This window comes from Myodes glareolus, chromosome 3, assembly GCF_982192425.1.
Source record: "Myodes glareolus chromosome 3, mMyoGla1.1, whole genome shotgun sequence".
In the NCBI taxonomy this organism is placed as follows: domain Eukaryota; kingdom Metazoa; phylum Chordata; class Mammalia; order Rodentia; family Cricetidae; genus Myodes; species Myodes glareolus.
In genome coordinates this window covers 44,855,598-44,882,456 of record NC_142028.1, presented here as the reverse complement: position 1 = coordinate 44,882,456, position 26,859 = coordinate 44,855,598, and the positions used below count along the sequence as shown (strand labels likewise).

The 26,859-nt window shown below is 37.8% G+C and overlaps 1 protein-coding gene across 1 annotated transcript in view; it reads left to right on the top strand.

Moving 5' to 3' along the window:
- Positions 1-26,859, top strand: part of LOC125403250 (contactin-4) — an 814,028-nt gene that overhangs the window by 610,189 nt on the left and 176,980 nt on the right. Inside the window, exon 5 of the mRNA XM_085686814.2 lies at positions 26,068-26,194. Within this exon, the coding sequence (XP_085542940.2) occupies positions 26,068-26,194 (127 nt within the window). The remainder of the gene's footprint in view (positions 1-26,067; positions 26,195-26,859) is intronic.

Below are 26,859 nucleotides of genomic sequence, written 5' to 3'. Positions count from 1 at the left end.
TTTGTGTTTAGTTCCAAACACAGCAATCTCTGCCTGCCTTCCCAAAGGAAATGTGCTAAAATAGACTTCAGCTGCAAATCCAGCTGTGTTGGCTAGAACAGCCTTTTGCACCACCTTCAGCAAAGTTCTACTGGTAATTTTTTGGAGGTTCGAGGTAAAATGTGATAACTAGTGGTCTAAGGTGGTTCCCTGTATCATTTCACTCAGTTGTCATGGCATGATCAGAAAATTACTTTGGCAAGTGGAAAATGAGCACAGGAAAGGTTGCATATGGTACATAATATCACCTACTATTGTATCCCTTACATAGCATTACACTCTTTGAATTGTTATTTTCTGCCTTAAAGTAGAAAGAAGAATCCCTTTAGAAGCAGAGATGGTTTCCTGTTTATACTTTGATGAAGTATGCTGAATGTGTGACCTTGGACAAGTTCAGATTGACACAACTGAATATGTAGGGATGGCATGATAAAAATTTTGCAACGTTTGTGCCTCAGTGAATATGATAGCTTATGTGAAATGGGAAAGACACCCAGCTTTATGTAATTGGTTTCTAGCGTTCACACACATTAGTTTGCTGGGTTCAGTACAAGAAGTACATTGAGTTGGAGGGCATTTTTTGTCATGCATTTTAACTTAAAAATCTCAAAAATGATGTAACTTGTCATTTGTAACATGATTTTAAGTAGCTGTTAATTATAAACTGTTGACTGTGCAGCAACATCTTCCAAACATTTTAGAATCTCGAGGGCCTGCAGGATTAATTATATAATCACAGGCTCACAATACTAAAATTTTAGAAACATAAGAAAAACATGAAGTTATTTGACTGAATAGTGAACAGAAGAAGAAAAGAGTAACAATCAGTTACTTGTAATTCAGAATACATACAGTAAATGTAAAAATTAACACAACATGCAAAACTGTCTTTGAAGAAGAAAATATCATGTATTTTATGTATTTGATAGATACAAATTTTAAAAATATTTCAATAGTACACTGCAGGAATATTTTGAAGACAATAGCATCAGTAAATAGCTAGCAAAGGGAATATTGAATCTGGAACAATCATAATACAATTTTCATGAAAAGAAGGGAAGAATGAGGACTGAGTCTTTTTCTCAAGTTGAAGTTCATCTGCGCTATCCTACCTCTATACACTGTTTCTGTAAGATACTGCCTAGTTAGTGATGATCACAGATAATGAAAGAAACAGACGGTAGGATCACAATGTCAAAGCAAACTAAACTTTTAAAATCCAGCTGAAGTTCAACAATGTAAGAAGGCAGAAATAAATGTGTGGCTTAGTTTGACAAGGCTGGAATCTTTTAGTTGATAATATCATATAATGTAGGCCAGGAGAGTGTTGTTCCTTAACAGTGACCAGAGTCACCAGCAGGTCAGCTTACAATCCTCATTTCCATATCTTCTCATTTTTTAAACATGGGTGGACCTTGTGTCTGGATACAAGGTGCTGTTCTTTATATGATTTGGATTTTGAATATTTGCCAAACCTCCATGTGTCTTAAGTGTGGTCGTGACTTTTGGTACTCTTAAAGGACCTTGAAAACTTTAGGAGGCAATCTACTGGAAGGAAGTTAGGTCCCAGGAGGTTTTGCCATGAAAGAGCTATTAGAACCCCTGACCACCTTTGCTCTCTTGCTACCCTCAAGTGAACGTTTTCCTCCAACACATGCTTCCACCACGATGTATTGCCTTGCCTCCGGCCTGAAAGCAATAGAGCCTTAAAAAAATTATCTGAACCTGTGAGTCCAAGCACTTTTGTTTTTTAAAGGTAATTTGTGTGAAGATATTTGTCATATTAATGTACACAAAATGACTGTCCTAGAATATCAAAAGCCCTGTCTTTGGAACTCTGCAATTAGTGACTTGTTAGAAGATATCTGACTTTCCCATGAGTGCAGTCATGTCTGGTTGCTTTATTCTAGTAGTGAACATCATATTCTCTCAGGGAATATGAGATGCTGGTCACTTGTTTGGACCCTAAATTATGGCTGGTGCGTCCACTTATTATTAAAATACAGACTTGTATGTGGGTCATCAGATTGATTTTAAGATACATTAATGAACTCAGATTTTTATAAGACTAGACCATTTAGAGATAAATGAAAGGAGATATATAAAAGGGACTTAATGTATAACAGTTTATCAAAATTAGATATGGCTAATGATTGTTGAAGTTTAAATCTTAAGAGTATCTTTCTTATGGAATATTAATGTCCATTTTCTTTCCTATCTCAAGATTCATTCTAATACAGTGAATGATAATGGGATCAAAGCTCATGAAGCACTATATTAGTCAGGAATTAAATCTAAGCCCTGCAGAAATGTTCACGTGCATCTGATTTATACAAGAGAAGTTTTAAAATTCTCTCATAGATGGTAGACATCTGTTAACCTTGTGAAATAGTTAAATAGCTAGAGTAAATTATTTTTAAAATAGAAACAAGAAAGACCCTAGAATATTAGTGCATCATGCATTACTTTTTGTTAGCATGTCCTTCAGTTTATGCTTGTCACTGTGATCAGTGAAATCTACTTGATAGCCATCTACTGAGAAAATACTCCATCATTATGTTTTTAGAAAATAGTAGTATGGTTACCTAAGGAGAACTGATAACTGTAGAGGATTTATTAATTCTAAGTAAGGTACTTTTACTACAGTGGTGTTGACTTTTAGCAGAATTGTTGTTTGATTCTAACATCACACTTACAATGTACTTCACATATTTGATAAGGAGACCTATGTGTCGTCATATAAGACCATGTTTCTTCACTTTGGGTAATATTAGGGAGTAGGCACAGATGGATGTTTCATTGCAAATAAAAAAGAGTAGCTGTGACCACTCAATTATTCTGCTGACTGTGAGGTGTTTTCATCTGCTATAGCCAAAGATTTCTTGTATAATCGAAGTAAGGAAGTGCTCGTGTTACAGTTCTTTGAACTTTTCTACATCTTTGAAATGAAGAGAGAGGATATTAAAGATTATGTATATCTCAGAGTCTATGTGTTTAGATGGAAATTCTACCTCTTTTGCTACATGACAAAAGAAAAGTCTTTCAAACTTGGTGCCTCAATTTCTTCATGTATTAAATAATTCTTAATTGATTTAGAACTCACAATATAACACATGCTGCTCTCAAAGTTGCTCTTCTCCAACATCCACTCTCAAGTGTTCAGATTACAGACACAAACCACCACTCCTGGATTGCTGGAAATGTTTCAAGAAACTAGAATGATGGATTATTCATTCATAAGTATAAATGTATTTCATGATCTCAGTTTGTTACACATACATAATTCCATTTTTAATTTAAGATAAGGAATGAGTTTAGAAAATTCTAGTTAATTATGCATCAATTTTGCTTCCCATAGAGTCATTTTGAAAGATATAGAGAAGTTAAAAGAAAAAAGAAAAAAACCTCACCTTGTATGATACTGGTTCATTTTGGCATTATTTTTGGGGTGCTGACAATATAAAAATTAAAATTCACTGTGTGATTTCAGGCATGGAAGGTGATCAAACTTGTCATCTTTAAGAATTGTCCATATTGTGCTTCTGTCCTAATGATTTAATATCATATTCACTACTGATATAAAAAGAAAGTAACATCAACTTAAAATACTTAATAATTCCAATCTTCACCACATATCTTAAAAACAATAATACTGACAAAATATCTTCTGCTGCTCATGATACAATGTCATTGTTAACTGGAAAATAACACAACAAAATATAGTCATTTATATTAAACCACTGTGCTTTTATTAGAGTTGTTTGTAAAAATGAATCCTTATTGCTGGTGACAAATGGCTATAATTATTGGGTAGAGTAGTAATGGAGCCTGGTCATTCTTGGAAGGATGGCTTCAGAGTAAGGAGAATTAGGTTAGCTCCAGCTGCTGTGCTGAAGCTCTGGGAGATGGGCACTCACCTTCTGTGACAAGACTGTGACATTTTAATAAAGGAATCTACTGGTGAGGGACTCAGGGTCCAGCAAGGTGTCCCAGACCATGAATATTCAAAACCTCCTGTAATCAGGAGACATGTTCATAGAACTCCCAAAAAGATGATCCATTGCCTTCTATTCTCTTCTATACAGAGAGCAGGAATGACCATACACACCAGGAGAAAAATGATCGAGTGTCCTTGTCTAAAAATATTCATGACTATAGTATAATTAAACTGAAGTTACTGTGTAAAACACACACACACACACACACACACACACACATCAGTACAAAAATGAGAGTGTCCTTGTCTAAAAATGTTACTAGACTATACTATAATGAAACTGAAGTTAGTGTGTGAAAAACACAACACAGCAGAATAAAAATAGTACTGTCCTCTAGACTATAATATAGTAAAATGTGTGTGTGTGTGTGTAACATGAGGGCCGGCTTGTTGGGGTTTCTGTCCCGCCCGATACCCCTCAGCCAACAACTCCCAAGGAAAATCAATCACACAGAGATCTCTATAAGATTATAAAGCTGATTGGCCCATTAGGTCAGGCTACTTATTAGCTCTTATAACTTATGTTACCCCATTATCCTTATCTACATTAGCACATGGCTCAGTACCTTTTCCAGTGGGGCAGCTTGCATCTTTCCTCTCTGGTGGTCTGGGCAGAACTGCAGAGGGAGCTCCTGCTTTCCAGAATACTCCCAGTCTCTTTGTTCCACCTCTACTTCCTGTCTGGCTTTCCCGCCTATACTGCCTGCCTGGCCAATCAGCGTTTTATTAAAATATGATTGACAGAATACAGACAATTCTCCCACACCGTGTGCGTGTGTGTGTGTGTGTGTGTGTGTGTGTGTGTGTGTGTGTGTGTGTATACCAGATTCAACAAGCATACCTCTTACCAGAGTAGGGACATGGGGATTAGAAAAGTGAGTAAATAGCAGGAAGACGTGATGAAAATAATAATAAAGAAACACAAAATAGTACCGGGATGAAGTTCCAGTGAATACTGAAATCTGCCTGCATTTAATTTTCCAAACACCTTCACATCCCAATGCAACAGAAAGAAGACAAAAGACTGCTTTAGCATGATATAAAGGACAATTGCAATAGTTACTTGCTTCAGTATTTAGAAACATCAAGTCATTAATCCATAAGAAAAACATTCTGTTGTTTAGGCAGTGAACTTATCCTAGATCAAGTATCCTGAAGGCAGCCACACCCTACGTCAAACCTCCTAAAAGATGGAGCAGAAGTATGCTTGAATTCTTTGACCCTTGATCAGGGTGGAGTGGATCTACTTGTATGGGCCATCTTAATGTCAAAATACCAAGCAACCACATCCTAGGTCAGGGTGTGTAGCCACACTTGTTGCAATATCTTTGAACAAGCTAAAACTCTCTGACCTTCAGACAAGGTGGAAATAGATTCACATTTTGGACCTCCATACGAATGTGTGTGTGTGTGTGTGTGTGTGTGTGTGTGTGTGTGTGTGCGTGTATGTGTATGTGAGTGTGTGTGCGTGAGAGAGAAAGAGGGAGGTCTCCCATTGTTCTCTAAAATGTTCTAAAAGGAAATGTTTTAAGTGAAAATCCAGTAATACATTAATGGATTCCTGCACGGAACTGTATTTCAGAAATGTGTTTGCATATTTAGCTGCACACATCTTTAAGATGAAAGCATGTCTCCTTGAGATACTCCTCAGATTAGTCCCCACTAGTGAATCTTATTTTGATCAGAGAACTGAGTTTAAGCATCAGAAATGCAGCCTCAATGTTTGCTGACAACCCAGAAAACATGCATATGGCATTTTCAACAAACAAAACTAGATTTTATTGGTAAAGAAAACCATTCTTGAGGAAAAGGAATTCTGTCATAGTTCTGTTTGAACATGAGCCAGGTGTGGTGGCTCACACTTGTAACACCGGCTCTCAGGAGACTGAGCAAAGAGGATTGCTGTTAGTTTGAGGCCACCTGGACTATATAGCAGGTTTCTAGTCAGTCTCAGAAAATAAACAACAGCAGAAGAAAACTCTTGAAAGAGGAAAGATTTACCCTCACTGTGGTATGACTCTCCACTGTGGCTGTGGAGCAGAACCATCTGGAGAGCTATAAAAGCCATTAATGTTTGGGTCCAAGTTTATGCCAAGGATTTGTTTGGTGAGAGAGCAAGACACCTACTGGGGATTTCTGCAGTCACCTAGGTTGTACTGTGATGTGAAACATGGAAACGGTTGAAACTCAGTTCTTAGAACCACAGAACATCCACAAAGTTCACCACAGCCCAGGCACGTACTAAACCTTCAGACCACCCTTCTTCAGTTCTCCAGCATAAACAACTTGCATTTAAAAACACGTTTCTGATGATTGCTGAAGTGGTACAATGCATGCCTCCCAAAGTATTACTTAGGGCTAATCCCCACCACTGCTAACATGTCTAATTGTCACTTTATAGATATATTAAAGTTTGTATTGTTTTTTTTTCAAGACAAGTCACTGAATAAAATAAAATGACCCATGGCAGCTATAATGTCTGACAGAATTATACTTAGAAGCACAGTTAGAAAATATAAAACACACTAGTCAAAATGCCTGTAGCTACATATATCACAATCACACATTTTACGTGAATTTTTATGTCCAGTTGTGTTATATGTGAGCATGGGTTCATTTGGGGATTTTCTAGTTGTACAGTTCTCAGAAAACGTCAAATAATACACCATTTTTCGGCATCTATCCTGTGCAGAATATAGGTAAGACAATTTATAGCCTGTCTGTCATGTTCAGATAAAAAGAGTAATTGGAGAGAAAAGAAGAAGAACCCATTGGGAATAATTTTAATTATATACTGTTGGGATTTTATTCAGGATTTTGTTATATTTTACCAATGACAACTGCCCCCACCCCCAGACTTCCATAGCTAGTATGATCTATTTGACCCAAAAGCTCCATATAGTTGTAACTTCATCTTCTGTTTTCCTTGTTTGGCTGAGGAAATTAATTTTACTGTGTGTGTTGCTGGACGGATAAAAGACAAATGCTAAAAGATGTCAATTGCATTCAGTTTTTAATATAGGAAAGCATCTAGACTTGTGGTCTGTCTTCAACTAATTTTAGATATGATTTTATTTTTCTGGCCACCCATGGGCTTGTCACAAATTAATTAAACGCTTCATTTATTTTATCTAATTGAGCCCATTTCTACTTTTGATGAATAATTTCAACCAATTTGTTACAAAAGAAAATGCTTTGTGGATGACTATGTAAATATACGGGACAGCTCTTTTGTAACCCTTCATCATGACTGAGGCTTCCCACATACTCTGTTGGGATTGGTTCCCTTTCTAGGAGGACCAGGCTCTTTCCCTTTTTTAACTGCACAGCAAGAACATGTACTTGACCTCAAGGTTTAAAGCAAAAATGTCAGTTTTACCCAGCAGGTACAATATTTTGTTTTGTTTTTAAATCAGTAAGATGGCAGGGAATGAAATGAATGAGTTTGGAATATTATTCAGAGAAGAGTCAATCAGACGAAAGAATGGGGCGTTTAAAGGTCTAATGACCATTTAAAGGACTAACCTTCAGAGTCATTATCAATTTTTGCTGATTTCCTCAGCCAAAGAAGTGTCACTCAGAGGAGGAGGTAGAGACCCAGATACCTATAGGGGCAAGTACACAAAGCAAAGGTTAGAGCTGGCAAGGTAGGTAATAAATTGTGGGTTATGGGGCCTCTGCTCAAAACTCTGGAGAAGCACAGCTCATGCAAGGCCAGCAGTGCTGACTGAATTATCGTCAACTCCAGCTCAGATGAAAGCCCGTACTCTGTACAGAGTTCTGTCGTTCTAAAAAACTTTGAAGTCTTTTTTTTTTAAGTTTTAAGCTAATTTTAAAGGTGGAAAACAAACATGAGAAATGCAATGTATATTTTAGGGGCAGATTGATTAGAACCTGTGACCTATGTGAGGGTATATTTAATGTTCCCCAGCTTTTCTATAAAAACATCATGTAGAGCTGGAGAGAACTGAATAAGTTGTCAAGGTCTTTGAGGGGGCAAAAATGGGGTTTCATCATTGTTGTCCTGCAGATTACAAAACTGCTCTAGGAGAGAATCAGCATGGCAGAAAGAGAATTAATCATTATCTATGAGAACTCCCCTCATAAAGAACTTGTCCTCTCAGTCTGATGCCAAGAGAACTTGGAAGGACATTTTGAGAGATTGTAGATTCCAGCTTACTATGTATTAAGGGTCCACAGACCAACAAGGACAAGAAATAACATGTTGTTTTTTATACTAGCTGGTTACAAGCAGAACCTAATTCCCAGTTGTCTTTAACGCAAAGATTTTTTAATGCACATAAATAATATTGTCATTTGCTCTCAACTATTCCTTCATTATATTAAAGTTTTTAATAACGTAACTTATGACATAGTTTGTCTGAAGGTTGAATGGTTCATCTCTCTATTACTCATAGATGAATCGCCATTTAGCATTTATACAATTTTGCAGTCATCAAAATGCAGTTTGTAGAAACTGTAGAAATACAAAAAAATACTTCTCAGTACAAAGCTAGTCATAAAATCTCATATATACTGTTATTTCAATTATCATTGTAGCTGAATTGCAAAGAAATGAAAAAATGTTGAGAAAGTAGCTGTTAAGATGAAATTACGTGTGATTTTTAAAAATTAATCTCTTCAGAATTGTCATGCGGCTGTATTGATTTTAATTAAAAATATACAGCTATCAATATAAATTGCTCTTTTAATATATACCATAAATTTGGTAATGTACTAGTTGTAATGATAGAAAAATCTACTATAAAAAGAGAGGACAATATTTTTCCTCATTCATTGCAAGACTTACAGGTGAGAACCTGTAGATCAATCAACTAAACATTTCTTGGGCTTTTTTAGTTATCAGATTCCTTTAAGGTTTTATTGCAAAGCTGCCAATTTACACAAAACTCAGTTTAACATAATTAGTGTTTTTAGACTCTTGTTTGTTCCAACACATTCTGATTAGCCTAATTTTATTCACTGTATTGTATTGCGTGTAAATTTATACATTCATTCTGCAAAACTCAGTATCTCTGAATACAATTTGTAAGAAAACTCAATTAAATCCCACTTTGACCACAAACATATATATTGTAATTTTGGTTTCAATCTATTTAATAAATAACTTTGAAATGACAGGAACTAAATTAAATTCCTTATCCTAAATTTATTTTGTTTTATTGATAATTAGTGGATTATCAAAGTAAGTTTATTTTTGGAAGAAGGAGGTAAGGAAAGAAAGGATAGGGAGGAGAGGGATGGGAAAGGAAAGAGGAAGAGAGGTGCAAGAAAGTCAGGGAAGACAAGTTTGTGCTGGATTCTAGTATGTGGTTCTCAGGAATCTGAAGATTCAACAATCTTTCCTTCATTTGGTAAGTTTGGAAACCAATAGTGTTGAGTTCCTCAAATGCTTCTAGAACCACCTCTGTGTGTCCATCTATATCTGATTCTCTGTGTGGGAGTTCTTGAACAGTTTTATACCTTGCTAACTGACCTACTGAGAACTTCCCTTGCTGCTAGTTTTAGACCTTTTCTTTCCTATTCATCAACTTTTTACATGTAGTTGAAACAAATTATCTCATTTAAATCTTTTGATTTTCTCTGTAACTGATTTTTTTCGTATTTTTATATTCAACCTTGTATTTCTTTTAAATATTATATCTTTAGCCAATTATGGATAGCTTTATAAATGTATTTAAATTATATGTAAATTATTTAACCTTCTTTCTTTTCTTTCTTTAGTTTTTTTTATTATTTGATAAGTTATATATATTAATCTATTAATGTCTTATATATGTAAATAATGGAGAAAGTAGAGTGAAGGTGGAAACAGAGTATGAAACTAGATGAATACATGAGAGAAGAACAAGGAATGTTAAGAAAGGGACTTTGGGAGGACAAAAGGTCACATGTGGCATGAGAGTGGATAAGAAGCTACTTAATGTTGAAGGGGACAGGAGAAAGAGAAAAATGGGACAGAAAAATGGAAGAGAGAAACAAGCTAAACAAAATTTTATTTGAAAAATGTCAAAATTAAACTAATTCTTTATAAGCTAAGAAACAATTATGATAAAATATTTTAATTTTAAATAACAAACATAATTAAAATACAATGCTCCTTGAGTTCAAGTTAGAAATAATGTCAGTGGAAATAAACTTGGTCCAACTTTTCAACTGAACATGCAAGTTCTGCTTAGTCTACCTTAATGTCTATATTATCCAACAGCTGAGCAAAATCATCTATAATGCCTGTATCATAAAACGGTGGTCTGTATATCCTGGATTTACACAACACTGCACTGAAAGTGAAAACAGTGAGCTATTTGAGCAATACCACTAACGTTCTGTTGAATCACTCTAGCTCTCTGGAGGGTTTGACTCATCGAGCTAAAATTAGTCTTTGGATGATGGGGAAGGTCTAGTGACAAGTTCATCAATTTCTGACAAGGCTATCGCTTTTCCCACTGCCCAGCACTTTGAAAATACATAGGGGTGCATTGTACTGGCCTGGGAGGGGGGGATCAAAAGTCAGAATTGGAAGCATGATCTATTGTTGATCACATATCACATTGAAAGGCATCTGTGATCTCATTGTGGAGCAAAGTAAATATCGCAGTGTATGGCAGAATCCCCTGAAGGGTTTTTATTACTGAAGGTGTTGCACTCTAATAGGTTCTATGTGTGTGATGCACCACATTTTGTTTTGTGTTTTTCTTCTTGTCAATTAGATTAAAATGCCATGGCATCAAAAGACAGAAACCAATCAAAAAGATTCTCACTCCTTTTATTTCCCTTTACAGCCAGGCAGATGTTACCCACATTCTTGGCAGCCTTGCCCAAATGTGGCCTTTTTCAGTTGTCTAAACATTCTGAGTCGAAATGTTGAGCTGCACTCATTGAGACTTGGAGGGGAAGATTTAAAGTCGCTAGACTGGGATTTACACCTGAATTTCAGTAGACTCAACAAGGATATCAATTTCAAAGAAAAGTTACACCATATAAAATATGTTTCAAAAAAGTTAGAGAAATATAAAAAACACTATTTCTAATTTTAAAAATAATATCTCCATGGCCAAAGTTGTGCATGCCTGGATCCCAGCAACTAGAAGTCAAAGGCAGGTGGCTTAGGAGAGTTCAAGGTCGTCTTTAGCTATTAGTGAATTGAGGCCAACCTGAAGGCTCAAAAAATTGAAAGAAGAGACTGGAAAATGGTTCAAACCATAAAGTGCTTACCACTTAAACATGAGTTCAATTCCCAGAAACTAAGTTCAAAAATGATGAGCAAAGCAACACTCTCCTGTAGTCCCAGTGCTGGGGAGGTAGAGAGAGGCCCCTCCTTAGGCTTTGTGCTCAATCAGTCTAGTCGACCAATGAGCTTCGGGCTCAGCAAGAGACTTGTCTCAAAATCAATGGGGAAGTAACTGTGGAAGAATATTCCACAGCCTGTCTCAAAATCAATGGTGAAACAACTGACATGTATCACATGTATCCATCTTCTCTGTTTAAATGAAATTGCCTTTCACTTATTTCTTCCTGGACTAACGCATGAAGACACAAATATGATTCTAATAGGCTCTCTCCATTCCCAGAGGATGAGTGAAGCATCCTTCCTCACTCTTTTTCCTACAAAAATGGATGTTTCCACTCATATCCAAACAAGAAGCTGGAGAAAACATAGGTACTATGAAAAATATTCAAATTGATTCAGAAATGCAGATCTGGTTAGAACTCCATCACACATAACCCATGTAGCTTTAGGAAATGTATCTCTGTATGCTAGTTAAGTTTTGCTAACTAGACACAAACGAGAGTCATCTGGGAAAAAGAAAATGCAAGTAGGTAGTTATCTACATCAGATTGATGTGTGAGAATATATGTAGGGCATTTTAATTAATGATTAGTGAGGGTAATATCTTCCCTGGTCAGGTGGTCCTGGCTTGTATAAGAAAGGAGGCTAAGCAAGCCATGGAGACCAAGCCACTGAGCAGTGTTCCTCCATGCTTCCTACGTCTGCACATGCCTAAGTTCCTGTCCTGACTTCTTCTGGTGATATTCTGCAACATAGAATTATAAGTTAAATGAACCCTTTCATCCCCAAGTTGCTTTGGATCAGTGTTTTATCATAGCAACAGAGAAACAAATTAGAATTCTCTGAAATGCTTTGGTTTACCATCTTGACAATGAGCTAGGATTCAAGCAAACCTGAGCTAACATTTATGATCCTGCTTTTATTCTCTGTCATTTTTACTGCTGTGTCAAAATATATGATACTGTAATTTCTAAAAAAAAAAAAAAAAAAAAAAAAAAACCAGGAAGTAATTTGTTTGGTTGTTTGGTTTGGTTTTGTGGTTTTCTTTCCGAGGAGGGATGGGGTGAGGGTATGGGGGTTAGCCTACTAGACGTGAGAAAATCCAAGGTCGAAACACGGAAGGACTCAGTACCCAACGACAGCCATTCTGGGCTTCTAAGCTGACATCTTACTGCTGTGTCCTTCATAGAAGACGAATGCTTTGTCTGTTGTAGTTTTACTAAGTAGATCTAATCCCAATTACACCTCTAAGGCTTCATCTCTAAATAAAATAATCATATTAATTTGAGGAACTTTGGAGAGTGCAGTGGTTTGAATGAGGAGTATCCCCTGTTGGCTCTAGTATTTGAATACTTGGTCCTGAGGAGAGATTTAGGTGGTGCATCTTTGCTGGAGGAAGCATGTCCCTGAATGTGGGGAAAATCAAGATTGGTTCTTGGTTTCTAACTCTAGCACACCCTACCCTCTATGAAAGATGTATGGATTGTGTTTACCCTTTCTTTAGAAGCCTTCTGCCTTCCGTGACAAGCTGATGCAGAACATAAGCCTGGCTTGATTTTGCCAAACACACTTCCAATTAAAGTGCTGATACCATACCTAGGAGACCCAGACTCAGAGCCATTGTCTGCTATGGATATTATCTCTAAAACTTTGTATCCATTCCAAATTCACCATCCATATGTTATATAATCCAATTTCTTAAGAAGCCATATATAAAATAATTAGTTATACACCAGAGAGGGAAGTATGCTAAATTCAGTTTTAGTATATCTTTCTGGTTGGAATATATTGTCAGGGTTTTACTTGAGCAAAGCCCCGCCCCCACTCCCTATCATACTTCCTTGGATATGTGTTTGCTATGTGTCAAATTAAAAACATGGAACATGCAGGGGAAAGACAAAAATGGGGTACTGTAACTACCAAAGAGACAGGTGCAGAGACATTTATGACTATTATGCGAGTAGTCACAGAACATGTAGCATGAAGGCATTGCCTTTGGGCCTTTCATGTTTAGGCACTTTCAGAGAAGGCAGAGGGAGACAGAGAGTGTCACCGAGGAGACAGGAACAACAGCAGTTCATGCCAGAAGGGCTTAAAGCAGATGATCTCCAAGAAGGTATGATGGTGATGGACAACAGAAGAGGCAACCTTAACACCATGGTCATAGCATTAGTTTAGTTGAGAAAAAGGATGTCTTGACTCAGGGAGGCTTGAAGGGGCAAACAGGAAAATAATTGGTTGCTTCTCTGGGGACCACAGGAGCTCAAACAACTCTGGGGTCTTGGTGTTCTTCATGCATGATGACAGGGATACAGAAGTCAGAGCAGGCGTTTTAGTATAATTTATATTTCATATTATAAAGAGGGACATAGATCCCTGTGAGTGTGTGTGTGTGTGTGTGATAGAAAACACTCTCCTCTCATTCAGATCATAGAGAGGAGGTATTCTAGCATTTGGTTTGGGAGACACATATATGCTAATTTTTTCCAGTTATCAGTTATGGTGGCCAGGTGGTACTTAAAAGAGCATAATGGACTTGATATTTTTCCCACTCTGCCCTCCCTAAGTAAATGTTCGGGAGCAGATGCAGTGGCATGTGTTGGTCGTCTCAAATACTTAGAAGTCTAAAGCAGGAGAATTGCTTGAGTTCAGAAGAATGAGTCCAACCTGACAATTTAAACAGAGCCTGAATTCAAAGAAGAAAAGGAAAGAAAAATCAAAAGAAAAAAGTGGTGTACTGGCTATGGATCACTTGTATCTGAATAATTTAAGGAACATGCTTCTAAGTCATATGCCTATACCCCATTCTCCCATTCCAAAACCATTGAACCTGATAGAAGAGAACTAGTTAGAACTTTAGTATAGAGTTTTATGTTCCCCTTTTTGAAGAGGGGGTAGTGATTTTTTTTAAAATGGCACAGAAAATAACAGGCTTGTTTATGGCATGTTTATTCATATGTATCATACTGTTTTAATTTTTACCTGGATCTCCAGAAGATAGCTTTGGAGAACATTGAATGCAGAAAACATAACACAAAGCACCACCACTGCTTTGGGGTATTGGTCTTTCCAGAAGACTACCATGGCTGAATTTCAGTTTGAAGCTAATGGTCTTCAGAATGGATTAGCATGCATATATATATATATATATATATATATATATATATATATATATATATTACTGTCTCCTAGTGAGGAAAGGCATGGGAAAGAGAAACATTTATAGGTTTTCTCATGGCCCTCTTCCTTTTCAGAAGGGTCTGTGTTCAAGAGAGAAGTCTAACAGACATCAACTACGCATAGGAACATCCAGGTTAAGATAGCGGCCAGCAATTATTTTGTCGAGCTAAAAAACTGATCATTTTCTATGCCTGAACTCCTCTTCCTCCTCCTCCTCCTCCTCCTCCTCCTCCTCCTCCTCTTTCTTCTCTCTCTCTCTCTCTCTCTCTCTCTCTCTCTCTCTCTTTTCTCTCTCTCTCCTTTTGTGAACTGTCAAAGGAAAAAGGAGAAAAGAGAGATGGGATCCTGTGTCTCACATGATTGTACTTTTGCATGAAAATACTGTCTATTAGAAACCACATAGCAGGGGCTGGAGAGATGGCTCAGTGGTTAAAGAGCATTGCCTGCTCTTCCAAAGGTTCTGAGTTCAATTCCCGGCAACCACATGGTGGCTCACAACCATCTGTAATGAGGTCTGGTGCCCTCTTCTGGCCTACAGACATACACAGACAGAATATTGTATACATAATAAATAAATAAACATTAAAAAAAGAAAGAAACCACATAGCACATAGCAGCCAGGCAGGTGTCAGCAGGCACCTTTAATTCCATTACTCCAGAGGCAAAGGGAGGAGGATTTCTGTGAGTTCAAGGCCAGCCTGTTCTACAGAGTGAGTTCCAGGCAGCCAAGGCTACACAGAGAAACTCTGTCTCAAAAACAAAACAAAAGGAACCACATAGCTGTAGCTGAGAACAGCAACTCAAACTGACTTCATGTCAGTGACTAGCTCACATATTTGAGAATCCTAAAGAAAAAAAAAAGATCGCCTGACAAAATTTGGAACATAGAGGTGGGAGGAGAAGGGAGGGTAGAGGGGAAGAGGAAGGGCGAAGAGAACTTGAGGAAATGGGATGGTCAAGATGGAGGAAGGACAGAGAAGAGAGCAAGGAAAGAGATATCTTGATTGAGGGAGCCATTACGGGGTTAACAAGCAACCTAGGTCTAGAGAAATTTCCAGGAATCCACAAGGATGACCCCAGCTAAGACTCTAAGCAATACAGGAGAGGGTGCCCAAACTGGCCTTGCCCTGTAGTCAGACTGATGACTATCTTATAAATATCACCATAGAACCTACATGTAGCCACTGATGGAAACAGAGGCAAAGACATGCCTAGGAGCACTGGACTGAGCTCCCAAATTCCAGTTGAGGAATGAAAGGAGTGAGAATATGAGCAAAGTGATCAAGACCATGATGAGGACACCCACTGAAACAATCTATCTGAGCTAATAGAAGCTCACCAACACCAGCCGGACTGGGAAAGATCAAGCATAGGATGAAACTGTCCCTCTGGGTGCAGTTGACATTCGCATGGCTGGGGCAGACTTCGGGGTCACTGGAATTGGCACCAGGATTTATCCCTACTGCTTGTACTGGCCTTTCGGGTCCTATTCTCTTTGAATGGATACCTTTCTCAGCCTAGATATAGTAGGGAGGGCCTTGGACCTTCCCCAAAGCAATGTGTCTTACCCTCTCTGAGGAGTGAAAGTGGGTGGAGTAGGGGATAAATGGAGGGAATGGGAGGAGGCCAGGGAGTGAGAACTTGGATTGGGTATGTATAGTGAAAAGAAAGGTAGTTTGTTTTCTTTTCAAAAATATGAATAAATAAATAAGTGGCAGAACAGACTGAGTCAGTTGCCTATTGCAGTTGAATAACTCCAAAGTGAGAGCGATTAAATCAGAAACCTGATATCTAACCTGTACTTTGTTTGCCCTAATCAATCAATTATACACATATGTTTTTCTTGTGTTTGTTCTCAGTCATCATAGTGCTTCATCTAATTTTAATTTAAAAAAATGGCTACAGTGGACGCCAGAAAATTGTCAGTGCAATATTCTATATGACATTTTATTAGTGGACATGTATCACAATATATTGCTAAAACCACAGACTATACAACACAAAGGGTAAAGTCTAGCCTTTAGTAGATAACAACATATCAATATCGGCTCATCAAGATAGTAAATCCATCATACTGACACAAGATGTTCAAAATAGGAGAATGGTATGGGAGAATTGTTTGTATCCTGTCAATCATGTATTTTAATAAAACGCTGATTGGCCAGGGAGGAAGTATAGGTGGGTCAACCAGACAGGAAATAGAGGCAGGGCGATTAGAACAGGAATATTCTGGGAAGCAGGAAGCTCCCCCCGCCACTCCTGCCCAGATCACCGAAGAAGCAACATGTGAGCTGACAGCTGAAAAAGGTACCAAGCCATATGGCTAATGTAGATAAGAATAATGGGGTAAATACATGTTATAAGAGCTAATAAGTAGCCAGAGCTAAGGGCCAATCAGTTTATAATCTTATGGAGTCCTGTGTGTGATTTTCTTTGGGGTTTGCCAACTGTGGGGTACTGGGCGAGACAGATACCCCAACAAGTGGGGCCCCTCATACTACAGGAGAGTCTGTCAGCAAGGGAGAATAGTCTATGATATCTGTCTACAATAATACATATATAATATATAATACATACATATATATCTTGTATCTATTAATGTATATCATATAAGTTGTTAACATATATATATATATATATATATATATATACTAGCCAGTTATTGTATATCTATCTGTGCTTCTAGATTAAACACTCAATATGCTCAGGACAGTGTTTCCTTCACACACTGCTAGCTCCCCTTCAGGTAGCTTTGGAGTTTGTGTATAATAAAGGTTCTAAAACCCTGATCAGAAGCTATTTGGGTCAAATATGTTTGAGAATTAAGATTTTTTTCTCATTTTAGAAAAGAAAAATGACTCACAAAATATGTCCAGTGTTATATAATGTCCCCAGCTGAGTCCAGGTCAGTACTCCATAATCAAAGGCATCTCTAATTCTGCAGCAAAGCACATGAATATTTACACCAAGACTATAAATAGCCTCATATCAGTCCAGGTCAGATTTTGCCTCCAAATGAGTTCCAACATTTTTACATTTGCTGAAAGTGCCTCTTTCTCGGTATAACTGGGGCCTGTATTTAAATTCACCCTATAACTTAATTTTAGAGGGCTATCTACTCCACAATCCCTGTAGTGTCAAGGTATGAGGTCAAGGCCAGTGGAGGAAGTGGTATTGCAGACCCAGCCCCCACCCCACCCTCACCCCACCTCCAGCCGTTCTTTTCCACACCTACAAATATTTTCAAAGTGGAGAATTTTTCTCTAAGAATCCTGCATTTATCTCCCCACATTTCCCCTGTCCCACCCCAATTTCTAAGATCTGGCATTCTGTACAATTAGGGCCTTATTGTGTGTAGGGTTTTTCGTGGCAGGGACATTATTTTGTTAACCAGAAAACAAACACTCAGTAGGACAAGAATTCACTTCCTATTTGGATTTTCTCTTGCTTTGTGCCTTCAAACATATGCCAACCATTGTTAGACTACTCTGTTTCTTGCTGTTTAAAATACTCATCTGAGACAATTTAAAGAAATAACATAACTGGAAGGCAGAAGCCAGGCTAAATAAAAGAAACATTGCATTCTTTAGGCAGATTTGTCTGTCTCTTCTAATATTGGTTTACTACTATACCATTAAACTGAACAACCAAAAAGGATTCTTATTTGGTACAAATTCTATGTAATTCTATTGTAAACATCGCTTGCTATTTATTTAATAAATTCTAACAAGACTAAGTCATATTTGTAATGATGATATGACAGATGGCCAATCGTTTCTACAATGATTCTCTTGAGAATCCTCACTTTTGGGGAAATCATCATTATGATATTTTATTCATGTTTGGATGTCCTTAGATTATCACCCATATATTTTATGAGTTATTTACATACACAGAGATGTGCTGGTCTCATACATTTTTAGTCACAGTGAATGTTTACAGTCATTGAAAGTGTGGAGGTGTCAGAGCTCTGTGTATGCTCCTCTGGAACATTTGAGTGGCAATGAAAATACAGATCAGACTTGAGGAACAGACACAGAAAACCACCTTAGCTGAATTGCTCATTTCTTGTCCCAAAGGACATTGTTATTCAATTCAATATTGTCATGTGTTCCCAAGGATTACATGCACAAAGTGTGTCCTCTCTTCCTTCCTCAAGGATCGCATGGCATACAAAGCAAATGACACAGTGTGGTAGCCATGCTGATTTACACAAACTTGCTTTTGGGCATGCATACTGTAACCATCTACCCGGCTTCCAGATGTGACCCAGATACGCCACATCTAAACTGATATAGTTAGTTTTTGATGACTGGTGTTCTATGCTTATAGTCAGGATCTTATGCTCCCAAGAGTTCAGTTCTAAGATAAATTTGTTGCCATTTAAGACTTCTATTACTCCTCCAGGTCAGGTGTTTAATAAGGCAGCCTTTTTGATATGCTAAGAAGAATGACTACCACAGTCTTAAATTCTGGAGCATGAATGCATCACTTTCTGACCTGTCATAAAGATGAGGGAATGACACAACTTCAGGTGCAGCACCTGGAACCAGCACAGCTCTTCTGAGCAGACGGGAGTCTGGAGATTTTAGTTTCAGCTTAGGAAATCACAGTATTCTGATCCTGGTCTCTTTAGCAGGAAGAGAGTCACTGAGTGTGCAACATCTGGCAATATATCCAGCAGAAAAGTGCACTGTGGGAGTGTCACGCTGGAAAGTCTGTTCTTCATCTTATGGAGCAGCTATAGAATGACCTAGCACATAGACCAGAAACCTCTCATCACAGTGACTGTTTAATTAGTATAAGAATAATGTCAACTCTATGTTCAATTCATGAGTTTAAATATCAGTTTGGGAACTTAGTACACAAGACTCAACAGGGGTATTTACTAGCATGATATTTTGTGATTCCTCATTTGCTCACTTGTTTCTCCCATTTTTTTGTTTTGTTTTGGTTTGGTTTTTTCCCTCACTGTTATCTCTCCTACATTTTTAGAATTGCTCCCAGAAGCCCTGATAAAGAAAAGACCTGCGTGCTGCCTTTGTGAGGGATTTTCTGTCTTCTTCACACTGCTTTATGGAGTTATCATCGATGGTCATTCACTAGAATCCAGATTTTCCTCTGTACTTGTTCTTCTGAACTTGATACCTGGGTTTCTGCCTGACATCCTTGACTTAGCCATCACTTGGGATTTAGTGTTATTTTATTCTGCTCAGTCCTGGAAAACCTCAGCCTAGCTTCGTCCATTGCAATCCCCCTGCCCACCTTCATGCTGAGAACCTGAGTAGGAAGAAAGATGTTTTTCTGGGACAGGATCTTAGGGATAGGAAGAAATGGGCATGATAAATTTAGAGATAAAAAATAGAGATATCCCCAGAATGCACATAAATTATTTGGCACCTACCTGTGGAGTGGTACTTTTTTACTGGATTTCTTAGGATGTTATTTTTCAGACAAAAATAAGTTGTTTTTGTTTCAATAATGGAGCTAGCACATGCTTAATGTGGAAAATAAGATTGTAATTAAATATCATTGAATAATATAAATTCTTCTGTCTCTCTGCATCCCTTTTGGTAGTCTAAAAATTAAGATTCTCTCTAATACTATATTTTACTTCTGAAGTGCTTATGGGAGAAACTGTAGGAAGTTAGGTAATAAACATACTGACTTTTCTTTTTCTCAAACAAACAAACAACACCCCCCCAAAAAAAAAAAACCAAATAAAAGCCTGACTTTGCCTTTTCTCTATAAAAACTATAGTTCAAAAATGATTAAAAGATTAACTGGAAAAGGGAATGTGAGAACCCTGGCTGTGGCTGAGGGCAATGCTTTCTAATAATCTTCAGTATTTATGAACAAAGGAAGAAAGGGGTTAGTGTCTATACATTTTAGCCCAACCTTTCTCTTAAGCAACTCTCTGGTTTCTGAGACTATTTTCTTGTTGCTGTTGCTGTGTCCCTCCCCCCTTCCCTCGCTCCCTCCCAAATTTCAAGGGTTTATAGGTGTTTGTTGAAGCATTAAAGAGGAGGGATCTTTTCTCATCTCATTGCACAGAAGTTGTTGACTTAGAAACAAGTCCATAACTTCTGTGATGTTGTTGCTCGAGGCTTAGGCCACAGGTTCTACTAAACCAGGCTTTGCTCTCTAGAGTCAAAAGAGAAGTGTGAGTGGTGAAGAAGCAGGACAAGACTTGCTATTCAGTGTGGCCATACTAGAAAGAAATAAGATCAACATCCTAGTCCTTAGGTTACTTCTAGACTTCCACATTTGTATAACAGAGAGGCAAAATCAAAGCGCCGAAAAGGGTATGCATAAATAGACTTTGTCATACTTTGGCCCAGTTGTTTGTTATCTCAGATCCTTGCCTCCTGTGAGATCCTGCTGATTCCAGTTTTGTTCTTATCCTGAAATGATTGATTCTGCTAAGTTCTCATCATGGGATAATTTCTCCCAGGTAGGGAGCAGTTCCATCCTAGCATTATCTGCCACAAGCCTGGCTATTCCTGGAACTTCTTCAGTACTCTTGTCTCGTATTTGGTTCTGAAGAAAATTGAGAGAGAAGAGCATAAATTTAAGGCTCATCAATCTCCTATCATTTGTTTTTTAGATTTTTCAGAGGTTTAATCTGCTTATATGCAGAGTTGAATGGGATCTGACCCAGAGTTTAGGGTAGAAAAAAGATACAAAATGGAGGCAAAGGGGCCATGGTTTTATCCTGGTTTTCGTTACTCATTAGACATCTACAGAGTCTTATAAGTACTTGGCGATTTTAGCAGAATGGGCACGTAAACTCCTGACAGCCATACTTACAACTTTAGTGAACAGTTACTGTGACAAAAGTGACTCTTGTGATTCTCCAATCACAAGTAAAAAGCTCAGGAAATCATGCTTTATTGTATCAGCCTCCACATTAAATCACTAAATGGGGGGGGGCTATCAATGGTCTAAACCAACAAGACCATTGTCCTTTACCATAATCAGGATTTCCAAATATATCACAATGTATTACTTCTTTCATCCTCCAGAGGACTGTGATGACAGTATGAGTCCTTTCTTCCCGCACTTCAAGGCAGTCGAGCTCTGGAGTAACTTTTCTTGTTGTGGAAAAACCAGAAATAAAACATCAGTCTTATAACCTGACACCTTATGACACTGTGTGCATCGAGTATAAATAAAACATTTCTGTAAGTCTGTTTACTATTGTGGTCTCTCCAAAGACCCTACTCTTCACATGCTTGGTGTCGCTCTCTAGGAGGTCTCAGGCTCAACATCCAGAAGTTATGAATATTTTTGGGAAGAATCCACTTGTACAACTTTAGTCCCGGGCCTTAACAAATCTGTCTGTTTTTCTTTTCTGTTTGCTTTGCTTTTGTTTCATCTCATTTTACTTTGAGATGCTTTGAGTTGTTGCTTTGAGTTAGAATCTCACTATCTAGCCCAGGCTAGCTTCAAACCTCATATACCCAATGCTGGAGTAGAATTTGTAACCTTCCTGGCCCCAGCTCCAGAATTCTGAAACTGCAGTCGTGTACCACTGTGCTCAGCCATTCATTTCCTTTGAGGGGCTCAGTTGTGTAGCTTTCCGTTCCTTGACGCTTCCCTTCTGACAGTGATCCCAAGTGGGCACTAACTTTGCCTCTCTCATTTTCTCAAGCAAAGATTGCTGGTTAGATCTTGTGCAAGGAAACATCTGAGAGTGAGTCTGATGTCAGCATTGCCTGAAATTTTGTCCTGGGAGAAATGGAGAGCTAGCAACAGAAAGGTCTTTGGTTTTAGCTCTCAAACTTTAGTGTGCAAGCAAATCACCCAGAGTCCAGGAAGGAGCAGTTAAGTTGCTCTTTCAGAGGACCCTGCTTCAGCTGGCAGCTCACAAGTGCCTGTAACTCTGGTTCTAAGAGATCTGACACCTCTCTGGCTCCTTTACCAAACCAGGCATGTGATATACATATAAACATGCAAGGAAACCACACACACACACACACACACACACACACACACACACACACACATATGTGTGTATACACACACACACACACACACATACACACACACACACACACACACACACATATATATATATATATAATAAAATGAACAAGTCTTAAAAAAAAAAAAAAAGAATCACCCAGAGAGTGAAGCTAAATCTAGTTTGTGAAAGCCAGTTTCCTCTGGTAGCGTCAGTCAGTCTGACATTTTACAGCACAAACCTGGCACGGTTAAAACATAAGTGCTCTGTAACCTGACTTTGACACCAACTCCACTGCCATTTGCTAAAATGTCCCTGTACATGTTTAGACTAAAATCACTTTCATTCTTCTAGTAACACAGAACAGCTTATGTGGAAGACCGAAGGATGAACTGTATCTTCCAGGCAATGAAGATGGCAAATACAGAGTTTTTGTGTGCTCTTCAAGAGACTTGAGAGTTTCTTTGTGACCGGTGCACTTAAACTATACTTGGCAATGCTTTTTAAGATTCCCTCTTGTGTCTTTATTTCATGCAAGCTGGCACCCCATAGTTTGTTTGAAATAAAACACCACTTTTGTTCCTTAAATATATTGATAACCAAGGTCTAAAGGTTTAAAAGCTAAGATATCTGCTTCCTACACCTGGGCTGCTGAGGATTATCAAACCTCTCCCGTTATAACCGTGAAATCAAGTAGTCCAAGTTCTAAAAGCTCTGTATTGCCTTCCATGAGTGTTAAAATATGGTTCCCTTTATGCTAATGTTAGTTTCCAGGCAGTGAGCTTAGTTAACTAAGAGAAAGTAAAACTTTAGATGGAATGTGTTATTTATAGCGAATGGAAAGCATCATTATTATCAATTCTTATTACAAAATACACAGAAAAAATATCCTTTTGTTATTTAAATATGGCTTGGCTACACTGAGAAATAGTACAGATGTTAATCCACAGCTTTCCAGCTGCATCCTGGGTAATCATTATTATGTTTTATTCCTATTTGGAATTACTGGTAATAGACTGTATATTTTTGTGTGAAATTCAAATCAGGGAGCACCGATGAATTGAGATGATTGATATTATATATACACACACATAATTTTGGAATTGGGGACAACAATAGAAATATTTCTCTCTTAGAAAAAATCTAACACACTCTCGGCTGTCTCTGTGATCTTGTTAAAGAATGTTTTTCATCGAAATAGATGTGCCAAACATTTACTAAATTATCTATAGTTGGAATGAGCTGACCCTTGACAAGTAATCTAAATTTGTTTTGAAAATATCTGTGCAATTGTTGAAAATCTGGAGCATAAATGTCTGGTTCTGGAAATATGTGGCTTTAATGCATAACCATTTAAAACGTCATGACTGTATGCTTTTATTGTGTGATTTTGTTTCCTATGATAACTCCTATATTATTTTTTAAATTTATCATTGATGAGATTTTACATATAGAGTCATGAGGGAGGAAAGTGGAAACAAAATAATAAATAATACTGGGGGAAATACACATTTTCTACGTAAGCATTTGTGTTTATGAGCAAATACTCATCTTTCCCATTTATAATCAGCCTAAAATGATTGATTTAGTCCAGTGTCATTATTTTATAGCAGACTAAAGCATGGTTAGACTGGTGGTCCCAGGGGCCCTAATCTTAGGAGCTGAACAAGACATCAAATTATAGTTCATAGTCTTCTTGAATTTTCATCCTGCGTCTTCTCACATCAAAGTCATATGTGTTCCTTTTATCTCTAGAATAAAATACAATTCTTCTCAGTGATCTTGTCCCCTTCATTTTCTTTATGCCTCAACCTTAACATGAAGCTTTATTTTCTGGTGTCTGAGTTAAAAATAAATGATCTTGCCAGACTTCCCTAAATCCCCAAACCATCTTGATTTACGTTCCTCTGTGCTAATTCTCCTGAATGAGTTCTGTATGGAATTATCAGCCATCAGTAGAAACTGTTTACAAAGCTTTTCCCATTGGAAACTGCATCTCTCAGCACTTTCAGACAGCATGCCTAAAGGCGAAATGGACTCTGACAGCAGCGTGGTAATCTTTATCCTGCCACCATATAGCCAGTGGGGCTTCTGTCTCACAATTGGTCAAACAATGCCATCGTAGCCTAATTAAATATTTTTAAAATTAAAACAAATCATTTTAAGTAGGACATATCCTTGGACAACTGTACTTAGTACCACGTGGGTAGTCAAAATGAATGTCCTAGCGAGAGATTCTCTTGCTGCGATAAAACACCATGACTGAAAAGCAAGTTGGGAAGGAAAGGTTCACACTTCCACATTGCTGTTCATTACCAGAGGAAGTCAAGCTAGAAACGCAAACAGGGCGGGATCCTGGAGGCAGGAGTTGATCCAGAGGCCATGGAGGAGTGCTGCTAACTGGCTTGCTTCCCTGACTTTTGTAGCCTGCTTTCTTATAGGATCCAGGACCCCACAAACCCAGAGGTGATACCGTTCACCGTGGGCGGGGCCCTCTCTCATTGATCATTAACTGAGAAAATACCTTCCAGGTGGATCTCTTGGAGGTATTTCCTCAACTAACGTTACTTCCTCTCTGGCAACTCTGACTTGTGCCAAGTTGACACACAAAACCAGTCATCATTCTCTTAGGAAACTCACGATTCAAGGAAGGAAAAAGAAAAGCTTCAATGCCTTGATAGAAAAAGTGAAGCATCTCGTAGGAAAACCATCTTTAATGGTATATGATTGAAAAAAAAAAAGACCTGGGGGAAAGGATAGAATTTGAACATGTTTTTGAAAAATGAAAATCCTATGGACATAGATGATGAGATGTCATTTGACCAATGTCCGTATGTGTTTATTCCTCAGACAAATTCTATACAGCTACTTAGCTTATTCTGTGAGCATGTGTCACACATCTAGTCTCTCTGCTTCACTAACAGTGTTTGGAAATAGAAGGCAGTTTGCCTTTGCGTTGCGTTGAACTACATGGTCAGTGTGCTTCAAACTGCTCCTTTGCTATAGACCAGTTTAGAAATCAGAACTACAGAATTATTTTTTTATTTGTCTGCATAATAATTTTAAGTAGGCTTCGTGTGTGTGTGTGTGTTCAATATAGAGCTGTTTCTTATTAACATTTTATTTTTTTAAAAAAGTCATTATTGTTTCCAGTTATGACCTTTAATTATGAGAGGGAAATTGTTAACCTGGTGGCATTATACAACTCTCCAAAATGATAGCCATAAAAAACGGATGTAGGAAACACAAAGTGTGAACATAATAGAAGATTGGGCCAAAGCAGATGGAACAATAAGACATAGAAGGAAGATGGGGAGATGCCAGGCAGCTTGTGTCTGGAAGCTGTTTGTGAAAGAAATGACCAACATGTGGCAGGGGAGCCCTGTCTCAACTCCACAGATACCGCTCAGAGGTTATGCTTCGATGGGAAATTTCTTCTTGAAAGTGAAATAGAATCCTGAGCACCTTTGTTTTTCATTTGTTATTTTTTTTTCTCATTGTGGTATTGATCCTGGTTGTGACTCCTGTTAGAAAGATGGTCTTCAATGTGGAACTTTTCTCTTCTTCTTTCAGATGATTACACGCTGCATGGACCAGTTTTTGTTCAAGAACCAAGTCATGTAATGTTTCCTTTGGATTCTGAGGAGAAAAAAGTGAAGCTCAGTTGTGAAGTTAAAGGGAATCCAAAACCTCACATCAGGTTTGTTGATTTAAGAATGTTTTTCCAGCCCGGCATGATGGCACATGCCTTTAATCGTAACATTGAAAAGGCAGGGGCAGGTGACTCTACGTGAATTCAAGGCCATTCTTGTTGTTTACATAGGGAGTTTCAGGTCACACAGGGATATATAGTGAGACCTTGGTTGCCCAAAAGCAATATGTTTTTTCAAGTGAGCATATAGCTTATATTATTAAAATTAAAATTGGCAGCTACTCAAAGTTTCCTGAAGAGGAAAGAGTTTTTCAGCAGGCACTGTAAGGTACCCTGAGGAACATGGAGAAAAGATTTGTTTGTGAAAAAAAAAGAGAGAGAACCAAATTTCTTACTGTGTTAAGTATTGAATACCCTAAATAACCCTTTCTTTGAAAACATTAACAATTCTTAAGAACATAGATTTAATAAAATGCAATATTGAATATTGTCAGTAAGCTGGTAGGAAAATAAGAAGTGCATGGGTGTAAGAGTAAATGGATTCAGAGCCAACAGTAGTTGTCTCCTTTGACAAACATGATCTGAGACTGTTTTATGCAACCTCGCCAGGACCAGCGTTGTAAGACAAAGCCTAATATTCCAGGAATGTGCAACAATGTTCCAGGAACATTCTTCCAAAATGAGTCAGGGAAATACAAAAACTCCTCATTTAG